The sequence below is a fragment of the Periplaneta americana genome, chromosome 12 (genome assembly GCF_040183065.1).
Source record: "Periplaneta americana isolate PAMFEO1 chromosome 12, P.americana_PAMFEO1_priV1, whole genome shotgun sequence".
Classification (NCBI taxonomy): Eukaryota; Metazoa; Arthropoda; class Insecta; order Blattodea; family Blattidae; genus Periplaneta; species Periplaneta americana.
Window position 1 is genome coordinate 149,111,183 of NC_091128.1, and position 14,215 is coordinate 149,125,397.

Genomic DNA, 14,215 nt, shown 5'->3' on the forward strand with positions numbered 1-14,215 from the left:
GGGCCGCATAATGAGTACCACTGCGTTAAAGAAACCGTGCTTTATTCTATCACGGCTCCTCTAAGGGAAATTTATTGAAGTGCTGTCGGGAGAATATGACAATCAGTTCCTTTTATAATAGTAAGTACAGTGTCAGCAGCAGCAGTAGTCGTCTGAAAGTTGTGTAAAGAATTTTATCGGTAACAAAAGGAGAATATAATTATGGAAGTCTATTGACTTTCTATTCAGAGTTGATGTAGAAGAACTGATGTCGACAAAATGTTATAGTTTTACTTCTTACTTCCTGAAAACAATAAAATCTGGCATTTCATTGTACATAGGTAATATAAAGTGTTGTGTTACCTGAATATGTTAGCGGCGGAGAAGAGACCCTCTGATATGAGCATGGGATCCCACGTGTCCCAGTCCTCGCGAGGGAGCTCCGACGTTTGCACCTTGGCGGCCATCTCCTTCTGAACCTGTGGAAACACCTCTCAGTGACAATTTGTTCTGGGGCTCTACATTTCTTGTTATTAATGAAGCAATTTCTGTGCACGTCAGAGACAATTGGAGGTAAAACTGATACCCGTCGAAACTGAAAAGTGGGGAAAGAGAAACGCTGTGTCCATGGATCTAACAACCTCTCAAAAACATTTTCAACTGCTTCACGAAATGAACTGTGCACATAAATGCATGCCGTGTTTCTTTCTTGATAGATCTATTGACGAGAATTTTCCGGACAATTTTAAATCGGAATAGTTTCCGGCACATTTTGCGCTTATTATGCAATTTTTTTTTGTTTACTTATTTCATTAAATTTTATAATCGTACTGATAAAATTATTCATTTTACAATTGCTAAGCAATTGTTTAGCTCATTGATTTTGTTGAGTTTTATAATAATTTGTGCTAATAGAATATACAGTGTCTCAGGAGGAATGTAAAATACTTCATGATAATGTAGTTTGGATTAATCTACTTCGATTTAACGTGATATACCTATGTTCGAAATGTAACGGATGGGAAGTGGCGAACTTTTAAGTGGAGTGAGACATTATGGACGTATTTCTACGTTTTAGAACATTGTGATATGATGCATTATTGAAAATGCTACATCTCGTGTTGTTCCAGTAAGTTTATTTCATAATTAAGTACAAAAACAGTAAGAACATAAAATAATTACACAAGATAAATTACTAAGGTTGCCCTTCTTATGAATTTCATAATATCTGTAGTCATATCGCGTGTTAGGATCTGTGGGTATATCAGTAGGCCGTTGTTACTATTGTCGAGTTTCTGATGATGATGATGATAATGATTATTATTATCATTAAAAATATTATTATTATTGCTATCATTACTATTATTATTACTATTACTATTATTATTATTATTATTTTATTATTATTATTAATATTAATATTATTATTGCTATCATTACTATTATTATCGTTATTATTATCATTATCCTCAATTCAACTACAGTAGACTCTCGACAATTCGCTTTGCGGATAATTCGCGATACTTTCTTTGGATAGGAGAGGGAACAAGTAACGTTGTCGTTTCCATTTTTACTCGATTTTTCGCTCTCTCCTTCCTCTCAAACTTCTCTCCTATCCCTCACCACTTCAATACATATTTTTCGACCAGTGTTGTCAATCATAGCATCATTGTGCTATGCATAACAGAATTTCAGAATTCACGTCTCATAGCATATAGCGTAACGTCCACAGCATAATGTTAAAATGTAGATCTCGCAGAAGCTCGTGCATTAATATTACTGCGAATTATCGAGAGTCGACTACATGTGCTTTAATTTCTGCAGATTACTCCAGGAAAATCGAGAATGACAAATTTTGGGACGATACCATTACATAAATCATGCATCTCTCACACTGTTATAAGTAAAGTATGGATTTAGGCTTATAGACATTTATAATGCTTGAAATATGTATCCAAATTTGCTCCATAAAATTTTAAAACATGCACTAAAATATGTCATACAACTTTCGAAAAATAACACCTCGTAAATGTTTTTGTGCGAGATCGTGCGTATTTGCTTGGTTTCCGCACAAAACCAATCCGCGGAAAGTCTAAAATTCCACATTCAGTATTCCCAACCTAACACACATAACAATTTCCCTCTTCTTACCGCTTAAGTGACATATTCATTTTACTGCTTTAGGCTTTTAACATATTATTTTCAGAGACGTTCAATATAGTAATAATTATAAATTGGAAACTTACCACTGCAATTTCACCTAAATTGCACTGTTAATTATAGTTTTTAAATATTTGCAAAAATTAAGTAAACTCTACAACTCCACTAAAGTTACTGCATTCGTGATGCAAGTAACATTAAGGAAGCCGTGAAAAAATCAACAAGATTCCAGACTCATCATAGACTGGGGAAAAAAAAGACAGACGTATATCACGGCCTGCTGGAGTATAGTAAACACAGAAAATATTTTAAAGCAACAATGTTGAAGACAGATATATATTTTTTTGCAAATTTGCAGTCATTGAACAGAAATCAAGATGGAGATTTCATTGCAACTAATTAGAAATTCCTCTTTCAGGTATGTAATAAACGATCTTCGCACAAAATAATGTATGATACACGAGCGGTATGTTTTCTTTCAATTCTCGGAAATTAAAAAAGCTCAACTACGTTTCGCTTTTTCAAACTTTTCCTCGAACATGAAAACTTCAACATACCGCTCTTGTAACGCATATTACGATTACTTTAAAATGGGGTAAAAAGATGGCTGTTTTAAAACAATAAATGCACAATTTGTTGAAAGTTCTGAAAACCTCGTACAATGCAATCGAACATAGTTAAACAACTTACTTGATTTTCACTACATTACTTAAGTGTAACATTTCTAATTTCCGCCTATATAAAATCTGTGAATTGCAGAAAGTGATGAATGTCATCTTCATGTTTTCCATAGTGAAGCTTCTACGTCTATCAGAAAATAGATTTTTGTACATAGAGAATGACCTCTCCGTATCACAAGAAGTGAAATGCAGATGGAATAAGATTCATATATATATTTTTTTATCAACTGCTCTTCTAAATCTGCTGCTTCACCACGTAATAATTTTGCTATCTTACAAAGAGGATTGTGTCCAGAATTTTTCTGCAAGCACTGATTGAAGTATTTCGGAAAAGTTTATTAATGCAGACGAGACAGCCGGAGTGGAACCGACCGTGTAGTCGAAAATGGCGTAATAATTACCAACTACATGTGCGAGCTCATGGGCGACAATGTCGACAAAAGAATTGCGTACAAAAGTGGGTAGGGTTTTACATCAACGTTTTTGTTGGACGGAAAATATTTAAAATAAAATCCTGACGATCGTTCTTTCCAGAAAGCTGACAAAATCTCACACAGAAGAGAATTAATTCAGATTTTCATAAAAGAGGCAACTAAGAAGCATCCCCCACCTTTAATAACAATTGAAGACTGCAGTAGTGTCTTAATTAATTTCAGATTTTCCTTGGAAACCAATGAATGTGCCAAGGAGAATAATTTTTAAAGTTTGGAAATACCAGAAAGGTTTCCTTGCAGCTCAAAAGCATCTGCTAGATGAGCAACATGGAGAACGTTTTATGTGCCAAGAGTGCCTATGCAGTGTTGAAGAGACTATTACAAATGCTGGAAAGTGTGTGCTTTTTACCTGATAATACGCGACAACTCTGAGTGCCACGGTTGCCACGTACAGAGAATTCGTGACGAAGTCGATGACGTTCCACATGTCGTTGGCGTATTCCTCCAGTCCGACGTCCCACAACTGTTTTACCTCGCTCCAGATTAGTCCTGCGGACATTCAAAATCAAATTATTATACGTAAACTAAGCGGTTTGGTTGCTGTTGTAAATAGATAGGATATTGCACTTTGATTATTCATTAGTCTAGAGGGCGGATCTGTGTGCGTTGTCGCTGAAGTTGAGTATGCATGGACTGTGTTGCTACTGCTCCGTCGTATGCATGGACTGTGTTGCTACTAATCGCGTCACGTCTAATCCGTTTCGTTTTATAATCGTACACAGATCCACCCTCTATTCATTACATATGATCACTAGAATGAGGAATAATACATACAATTCTAAAATAGACAAGTAAATCGGCGCCTAAAATTAACTAAATAGAGAGCAGATCAAGAAAGACAGACTGTTTATTTTTTCGCATAAATTTATTAGTTTCTTCAATGTTTACATAATCTTTTTCAAAGTAGTCTCCTTATACTTGAATGCACTTGTTATAGCGTTTCTTCCAGTCCTCGAACACATGCTGCAGGCCATTCTTTGTCAGGTCCTTGAGAATCGTTGACCGAGAAAATTCTTCATGACGCCCTTTATGCTTAACAGAATAAGTGTTATTAACTGAATTCAGGTGACAAAGGAGAAAACGTTCAAACAAGGTTATAAAGAAATCTTATAGTGATGTGTGTTTCACAGTGATGCTAAATAAACGGGTAAATGTACTTTAACTGTTCGGAATTGCCCAATGTTCTTATGAACTTCCTATTATTCAAAATTATTTTAAAAATCAAATCGTAAAATTATGGCGTTATTTGTTTGTGGATTAGATAGGTATATAAACAGATGAACAGAGAGTTACCTAGACAACGCGTGTGTATGTGTATATGTATTGTATATATACAGGGTGTTTCACGAGGAATTACCGCCACTTAAGGAGCTTGTTTCCGGACTTTTTGAGCAAAAAATGTCATATGAACATGGATCCTATTTCAAATATTTTTGAGCGTTAGACTCATTTGAAGTTGTTGTAAAATATCTTTTTTCTTTAGTTTTAAGAGTGAAAGAATATTACAAATACAGAATGAACTATTCAGAAGTGTAATTTCTCTAATTGGCTAGTATTCTAAAGCTAAAAATGTGCTGTTAATTCCTTAGTTGCTTTGTACATACTTTTTTCAATTTTTAACTAAAATTATATTACTTTTATGCACTTATCACAACAATTGTTACAAATCACACGATTTCTAACAATTTGATTCTTAACAGTTCAATTTTGAATTTTAATGTACTCTCACACTCTAGTATAGGCTATACAGTCGCGAAGCTCAATACGTAGTAAATATGCAAACATTAGATAGTTGCTCACCACTAGGATCGCTAATATCGCCTCATTACAGGCAATGCAAAATAGTACCGTCACAGTCTATTGTTTCTAGCACCCTTAAAACTCAAGCTTCGTGACTGTATATAGTAGACTGTGGTACTGTCTTGAAGAGTTTACAAGAGAGGCGTGATTTTAAACAATTGCTTTGATAAGTGCGTAAGAAAAAAATGTAATTTTCTAGTTAAAAATCGAAAGAAATTCTGTACGAAATAACTATGGAATTCACAACAAATTTTTAGCTTCAGAATTCTAACCAATTAAAGAAAGGGTATTTCTGAATAGTTTATTCTCTATTTGTAATATTCTTTTATCTTTAAAACGAAAGTTATAGTCCACGTCACCGTTTTTGGCGTGTGAAATAAGTAATGGGAACGTTAAGTGCGTTTTACATTTGCCGCAGTCAGTCTGACAACTGTGTTTGGCAAATGGCTGATGTGTCGTGTATAGGAAGTGGTACCATTCTCAGCTGCATTAGCAACATGCTCACAAACTGGGCACTATATATCTAGCAGACACGCCAAAAACGCTGGCGCCAGGTATAAAAGGTATTTTAAAAATAACTTCTAATTATTGTAACTCTAAAAATATTGAGAATAGGACCCATGTTCATGACACTGCTCAAAATTCTTCGGTAACTCCTCGTGAATCACCCAGTATACAGGTAAAATCACGGTGAACGTAAATACAGCTACAGTACAATGTACTGATGTAGTTGATAGGTACTGCGTTTCTTGAATAGCTTTATATAAGTTAATATGTATAGAGATATTAACTATTCCTTTCAAGTCTTCCTTTGCATAACCGCTGAAAGTTGAAAGGCGTTTGGTTTGCACTTTAAAGACTAGTCTAGAGTATAAGTTTTAGAAGAAGTCGGAAAAGTTTCTTGTCGGCAAAGAGGAAGCTCAGAAGTTTTGTTATTATGCGGTAGGTGTAGCAAGTCAACGAAGTAGAACAAGTATTCCTTCCAACTAATTTTTGTTTTACAGAATGCATGATAATAGTCATACTTACCGCAAACCCAGGCGAGAATGAAACACTCCACTATAGAGGGAGGAGCGCCCCTTTTGGTGCTGACGTCGATGGGTCCCGGGGGGTTGTGGCGAGTGTCCTCACCGCCGAACCACTCGCCGATCACAGACTCGATCCTCTGCGACGCCAGGATCAGCAGGACTGCAAGCAGGAAACGTCGGATTCAGGAACTTGACACAAGAATAACAAATGATGAAGAATTGTAGAACGGAAAAAAATTCTCTCCGCCACCGGGATTCGAACCCGGGCTTTCAGAATTTGAATCCGATGTGGGTTAGTGGATAAAGTGTCAGCACTTAGAGCTGAAAACTCGGATTCATATCCCGGAGCCAGACAGAATTTTTCTCCGTTCTACCCATTCTTCACCATATGGTAAAGCAGAATTCCTGCACGGAAGTATCTTGTGTACTTCGGTAAATCATTGTAACAAGAGTAACAGCTTGTACAATACTTCTCTGATGTAGTTCAGAAACTACAGTTTTTAAGCTGTTTCTCACGGAAATTTATCGTTACATTGATACATACTCCCTGTCTCAAATTTGATGTATTTCTAAATTACCGATGCCGGGCAATTAAATTAAGGCTATGCATATGTGAAATTTCTAACTTCTACATTTTTTCACCAATTAATCTGAAACTTTTAACACATATGTCTTACAATGTGGACATGCAATATACAGATTTTCATTTTGCTATTCCAGTTAGTTTACTTAAAATTAAATTTTGTTGTTTTATTTAATAGTGAATTATAATTGCCCCAATTTTAACAGTTTACATAATTTTTCTTTAAATTTATATCTATTTTATTTCTGATAGATGCATGTAAAATATGACATTTGCTTGTCGTATTTTTCCAATTGCTTTTTAAGAAAAAAATATTTACTCTTATAGTTGTTAATTTTTCAATTTTTTAAAACTCATCACATTCTCAAACATGGTAATTTTAATACTTTGAATAGCAGAATAAAAGACATGTGTCGGTTTACTTCACACGCTTTTGTAGACTTCTGTGCAAAATTTCACTGAGATTGGAGGAAAACTGCATTCATTAGAGCATTTTGAATGTTACAAAAGTACAACATGTATGCTATATATATTATCGATATCGTTCCTTCCTATACAGGTCTACCACACAAACTTTTTTTTTCCTACGTAACAGCGCGAAATATTACAAAATTATTATTTTTATATTTAATTAATTTAATTTAATTAATTTATTTAATTTACTTATTTCATTTATTTTATTCTATTAATTTAATTTAATTTATTTAATTTAATTAATTTACTTATTTAATTCATTCATTCATTCATTCATTCATTCATTCATTCATTCATTCATTCATTCATTCATTCATTCATTCATTCATTTACACTGGCAGAGTTAAGGCCGTAGGGCCTTCTCTTACACTCTACCAGGTCACAAAGTTCACAAACAGTGAAATATAAACTGAATGAAAAGTAAAATTAGTTAGAATGAAGAAAGTCTGTCAGAATGACAGTTGGAGTGTCAGTTTAAAGGGGTGCAGCTCCAAGCACGCGTTGTTTTCTTTAAATTCATCCTGAGGAGGCTTTAAATTGTCATAGGGCCAAAATAAGCACATATATAGAAAACTGAAAGATTATTTTATTTTTTAGAGTTAAAAAATTTTGAGGTTTCATCATCAGGATAAGACCAAGAAGGTCGCTTATTCTGTTGGGTTCGTTACGCCTGGGTACCCCAGACAAATGAGTAATGTTAATAGTATCCTCCTTTTTATACAATAAAAATAATTAGCCTGAATAATGTCGTTTATGTATGCCTTTTGAATAATAGTTGTAAAAATAAACTCTAAAATGTAATGCCATTCACTACATTATAAAGGAATTAAACTGTTACGAAAATCATATAACGTATAATAAGTCATCATTAATGTTTTCGTAAAAATATTTTTTTTTATGCTCGACCATGCCGAAATGTAGTAATTATATATCTGGTAGCAGCCCTTTAATGGACCTCATTAAAGTACACCTATTCATTAAAGTTCAGGTGTTCCACCAATCAGAAAATACCATTGTAGCAATATGAAAGCGCATGTATCGATTATTCTCGGATATGCAATCGAAAGACAACAATAAATCAATAAATCACCTATATTTGAAATAAAGTCAGTTCTGTTAGTATAATAATTAGCGTTAATTGTAAACAATATTCAAATAAATTTAATTTGTCATCTCGTTTTTCAATGTCAAAGTCAATGTCGACATTTGTTTCTCGAAAAAAATCAATACTTTTGCGTCTGCACACATCTCACAATTTACGAGGTATTGCACAAGGTCAGTTCCGCTCCTCAGTCAGATAAGAATAACATGAATACTTATGAATAATTTCAAGTTAGAAATATGGTCGAGCATAAAAAGTCGTATGAAACTTGACTATAATGGTAATTAAGACGCTCGTATGAAAATTATGAAACTCGCTTGCGTTCGTTTCATAAACATACTCGCGTCTTAATTACTACCATTATAGGCTCGTTGCATAATGTACTATTATAAAATCTCATTATTTTAATTAAAATTATTGTATTCGCCTATAAGTGCATCAAACAGTAATGACATGACTTACCGATACTGAATATAAGTAAAATAATTTGAGAAGAGATGCTGCATACAAACGAACAGAGAGAGCGAGAAAGGCAGACTGAGATTGCATGCTAGTACTTATCACAATCTGGCAACCCTGGCCGAGGTACATTACTTGGACTTGGGCCGTTAGCTGCGAGCAGCAGGTACAAGGGGACGTCGTCGGCCGGGTAATTCTCCGCTAGATGTGTTTATTATCCTTTGTACTACACGCCATCAATCAGCGACGCCGCTGTGAGGCCCGAGTTCTCCACTTTTTTGAAACCGTTTAATTTCAAATCCCACGCAGAGACATGAAAAATTCATAGGTATGAATTATGTATGCGCTACGTGGAGCGGCGGCGCGGTCTCTCATAACACATCACTCGTAAATCAACGGCCCGGGTTCATGAACCTTCACCCTCAAGTACTGATTATTCTCAGTGAAATGTTCGCAGCTTTTGAACGAAAATTACGACCTTTCCATAATATGCAATTGGTACTCCTGCATTTGCTATATTACGATATTTGTCGTTAGCTTCGAGATCTCTGATTCAAACCTAATCGAGAAAGATGCATTTTTAGTACACTGACGTTTAAAGTAAAGAGTTGTAGAATAGGGCTTACAACCGGTTTTCATTCGACCGGTCAAGTTAGAGCATCCGACCGAACATTCGAATTTCAACCGGTTGCCCCTGATGTTTTGCAGGCTAGACAGAATTCTGACATTTTCTCAGTGCACAGAGTAACAATTGAAGGCAATTTAGCATGTGTAATTTAAAAAATGTATTTGTTTAATATAGGCCTACAATTGATTGTATACTTTATTACACTTATCTTCATAACATATTTTTAAGAACTTGTAAATAATTCAAATTATTGTAGTAGATATAAGTAGCAAGACTGGATTACCCACGTCAAATGAATTCTCATTTTTATAATATAAATTCAGGCTATAACTATAACCCTAATGTACTTACGGGTAAAATAATGTTCAAGAAATTGTATATTCAAATAAATAAATACTGTAAATAGATGAACAAACGGACACCGGTAACAACAAAGGAAATAAGTGTATTGCATAATATGAAATCTGGTGTGTAAAGAAATGCAAGTATAGAATTACAATTACTTACTAAATAGAAGAGGAAATAAGTACATGCATTCTATTGTAAGGTTTACACTTTAAACTCAAAATACATACCTCTAAACAGTAGTTTTTAATGTCTTTTAATTTCTCGCCTGTGATTTAAATCAATTCAATGATGGAGAAATAGTAAAGACGTTTATGATTAAAGCTGCCGAATTAATTTGCCAAATTGAATAAAAGTTTTCGAGTCTCTCACGTTAACCAAGCGCTTTCCTAATAATTCGCCACTGACTGCCTTAGCGATTACGATAAGGTGACGCAGGTCACAGCAGTTTATATTTCCCATCCTACTCTGCAGTCTCCTCTCCTAGTAAACTAACTATTTCCAATCGAGCGCCTGACGTAACCGAAAATTGTGCCCATGTATGATGTATTAGATAAAGTGACCAATATTTTCGGCACTCGTAATACACGCATGTGATAGAACTGTTACGATCTATTGCACTAACCCTCAAGCTAAGCGCATTTCCAAACCCACACTGGCTGCTGACTTCACTAAGGCTCGCTGCGTACCCAGATTTCGAGCAGGCAACCCCCCACCCCCTCGTCCCTAGGCCAGCCTCCTCCGTGCGTCGCAAGCCGGCGATTGGGGAATGCTATAGAACATACATGGGCACAATTTTCGGTTACGTGAGGCACTCAATTGGAAATAGTTAGTTTACTAGGAGAGGAGACTGCAGAGTAGGATGGGAAATATAAACTGCTGTGACCTGCGTCACCTTATCGTAATCGCTAAGGCGGTCAGTGGCGAATTATTAGGAAAGCGCTTGGTTAACGTGAGAGACTCGAAAACTTTTATCCAATTTGGCAAATTAATTCGGCAGCTTTAATCATAAACCTCTTTACTATTTCTCCATCATTGAATTGATTTAAATCACAGGCGAGAAATTGCGTAACTGGCCAATAATATTCCATCACGTTGTCTATTTTTATTTTCTCGAATATTCTCGCGTTTCTCAAGATTACTTAATAGATTTGCACGTTCTCGACCTAAAATAATTTCAGAAAATCATATTTCGTTTCCTAGGCATATTTGATATATTTTTTTATAATTTTCTTTTGGAAATAATAATATGTACAAACAACATTTAATTCCTCGTACCTTTTAATGCAGCGTGTTTAAGGTATAATGTCGTATTCAGTATACTATGCAAATGTTAAGATCATAAATTTTCTTCGGAATAGTACGAAAAATAACATTTAATTTGTCTTACCTTCTAATTCAGCATGTTCTTTATGATATAAGGAGTAATGTCGTGGTATATTAAATGTATTAATGCCTAATAGGATTTTCGAGCATAACATACATCGTATGTTCTCCCCTTCTAAACAGCAAAAAAACTGTTCCTCCCATTTCTCATGAAATAATCGTTTTCTAACGCGTACATACTGCTTTGATAATGCCATTATGCCACCACTGATATTGCTTATGAAACTGATATAGAACCTGCCCACGCCTAGGAGCTACGTGAGTGAGGAACGGGGACTGTGAAGATGATGTCACTCAGAGCGATAAGCTCTGTGAAGGTCAGTGAGGCACAAATTCTCAAGTGAGGCACGATGCCCATCTATGCTACAGAATGATGATGAAACGAAGAAATGGTGACGGAATGATGTAGATGCCTAATATGGTTGAATGGTAATATGCGTTACAAGAGCGGTATGTTGAAGTTTTCATGTTCGAGGAAAAGTTTGAAAAAGCGAAACGTAGTTGAGCTTTTTTAATTTCCGAAAATTGAAAGAAAACATACCGCTCGTGTATCGTACATTATTTTGTGCGAAGATCGTTTATTACATACCTGAAAGAGGAATTTCTAATTAGTTGCAATGAAATCTCCATCTTGGTTTCTGTTCAATGACGGCAATTTTGGAAAACAAAAATATCTATCTTCAACATTGTTGCTTTAAAATGTTTTCTGTGTTTACTATACTCCAGCAGGCCGTGATATACGTCTGTCTTTTTTTTCCCCAGTCTATAAATGCGAACTTAAAACAAACGGCTTCCTTAATGTTACATGCATTAAGAAATGCAGTAACTTTAGTGGAGTTGTAGAGTTTACTTAATTTTTGCAAATATTTAAAAACTATAATTAACAGTGCAATTTAGGTGAAATTGCAGTGGTAAGTTTCCAATTTATAATTATTACTATATTGAACGTCTCTGAAAATAATATGTTAAAAGCCTAAAGCAGTAAAATGAATATGTCACTTAAGCGGTAAGAAGAGGGAAATTGTTATGTGTGTTAGGTTGGGAATACTGAATGTGGAATTTTAGACTTACCGCGGGTTGGTTTTGTGTGGAAACCAAGCAAATACGCACGATCTCGCACAAAAAAACTTGAGAACGCCGAGAAAAAACCGAACTGCGATCTTGTCCGCCACAAGTATCACTATGGGTTTTTCATTTCGAACCCGGGCCGCCTGCGTGACAGGCTGGAAGTCTAACTAATGGCTCTGTTTCTCTACAAGTCCTTCCCCGTTCTTGTACACAGCCCCATAGAAAGCCACTTATTAGCAGTGTGACAAATGACCTTGTTGCTCTCTGAAGCTCTCAATTGAAGTCCATTAGTTTGTTTACCAGTGTGATGAATCATAACACCGCTCAGTGATCACAGGAAGCGGCTATGTAAATTATTGATATTAGAATGAGATTCCCGGCGCGATTACTGACAAAGCTTCGCATGCCGGGACACCGCTAACTTCAAAGTAAAGGGAAGGTAGACATTCCAATATTTCAAAGTGCTGACAAAGAATGTGCGCTCTAACAGAGAAATAGCACTGCCCTCTCTTACTAACTTTGTACATTCCTCTCTGTCTATCCCCGTCAATCTGGCCATCTCTCTGTCTCTCTATCTGACTCTCTTCTCTACATCTATCTCATTCTCTCTTGGGGAATGAAGCAGTCGCAATTTCACTTCGGAGTTTTATCGATCTTAAAAAGAAGAAAAAAAAAGAGCTTTCAAAACTACAGAAATGGGATCCAACACAGAGATGGGATTTAGATGTACGTACTGATCCGACCGAAACTCGGAGGCAAAGCTCGGTGTTGTCAGGACCGTGTATCCCATTTTATCCCTCGGCTAAACAAAGGAATGAATGTAATATTGTTATTTAAAGAGGTGACGGCAGATGTGCTTTGTGTTTCATTACAACTCGGGAAATAATTCTTTTTTTCTCGGTGTGAAAAGTGGATAGAAATGTCAGCCATGAATAAATTTGACTGTTGGAAACTTTTGTAGAAATTTCTCTCAAAATAAATATGATGCGTTTCTCTTCTTCAAGACAGAACCAGTAATAAGCGGCCAAAAAACGTTTAATATTTTTCAGTGGATTTAAGTTTGAAAAGTTCAAGCCCCGAAACAGCATATTACTACAAATACTTAAAATTTCATTTTATTCTATAAATTAATCTCTTATGTGTAGCAGACGATATAGCTAACGTACGTGAATAGCGTTAAGCTTGTAAATTGAATTAATCTGCTTGTTATGTATTCTATATTTTTGTACTGATGAATTGTTTATGCTCTTAAATTGAAATAATCTGCTTGTTATGTATTGTATATTTTTGTACTGATGAATTGTTTATGCTCTTAAATTGAATAATATGCTCGTTATGTATTGTATATTTTGTACTGATGAATTGCTTATGCTCTTAAATTGAAATAATCTGCTTGTTATGTATTGTATATTTTTGTACTGATGAATTGTTTATGCTCTTAAATTGAAATAATCTGCTTGTTATGTATTGTATATTTTTGTACTGATTATTTGTTTATGCTCTAAAATTGAATAATCTCCTTGCTATGTATTGCATATTTTTGTACTGATGAATTGTTTATGCTCTTAAATTGAAATAATCTGCTTGTTATGTATTGTATATTTTTGTACTGATGAATTGTTTATGCTCTTAAATTGAATAATCTGCTTGTTATGTATTCTATATTTTTGTACTGATGAATTGTTTATGCTCTTAAATTGAATAATCTGCTTGTTATGTATTGTATATTTTTGTACTGATGAATTGTTTATGCTCTTAAATTGAAACAATCTGCTTGTTATGTATTGTATATTTTTGTACTGATGAATTGTTTATACTCTTAAATTGAAATAATCTGCTTGTTATGTATTCTATATTTTTGTAATGATGAATTGTTTATGCTCTTACATTGAATAATCTGCTTGTTATGTATTGTATATTTTTGTACTGATGAATTGTTTATGCTCTTAAATTGAATAATCTGCTTGTTATGTATTGTATATTTTTGTACTGATGAATTGTTTATGCTCTTAAATTGAAATAATCTGCT

The 14,215-nt window shown here is 34.7% G+C and overlaps 1 protein-coding gene across 8 annotated transcripts in view; it reads right to left on the minus strand.

Annotated features, from left to right (window-relative positions):
* Trpgamma (Transient receptor potential cation channel gamma) overlaps positions 1-14,215 on the minus strand; it is a 663,689-nt gene that overhangs the window by 46,999 nt on the left and 602,475 nt on the right. For all 8 annotated transcript variants that reach the window (XM_069842256.1, XM_069842254.1, XM_069842252.1 and 5 more), the window contains 3 exons: positions 6,143-6,301; positions 3,663-3,802; positions 343-458 (listed from right to left, as the gene is read on the minus strand). In XM_069842256.1, the coding sequence (XP_069698357.1) occupies positions 343-458; positions 3,663-3,802; positions 6,143-6,301 (415 nt within the window). The remainder of the gene's footprint in view (positions 1-342; positions 459-3,662; positions 3,803-6,142; positions 6,302-14,215) is intronic.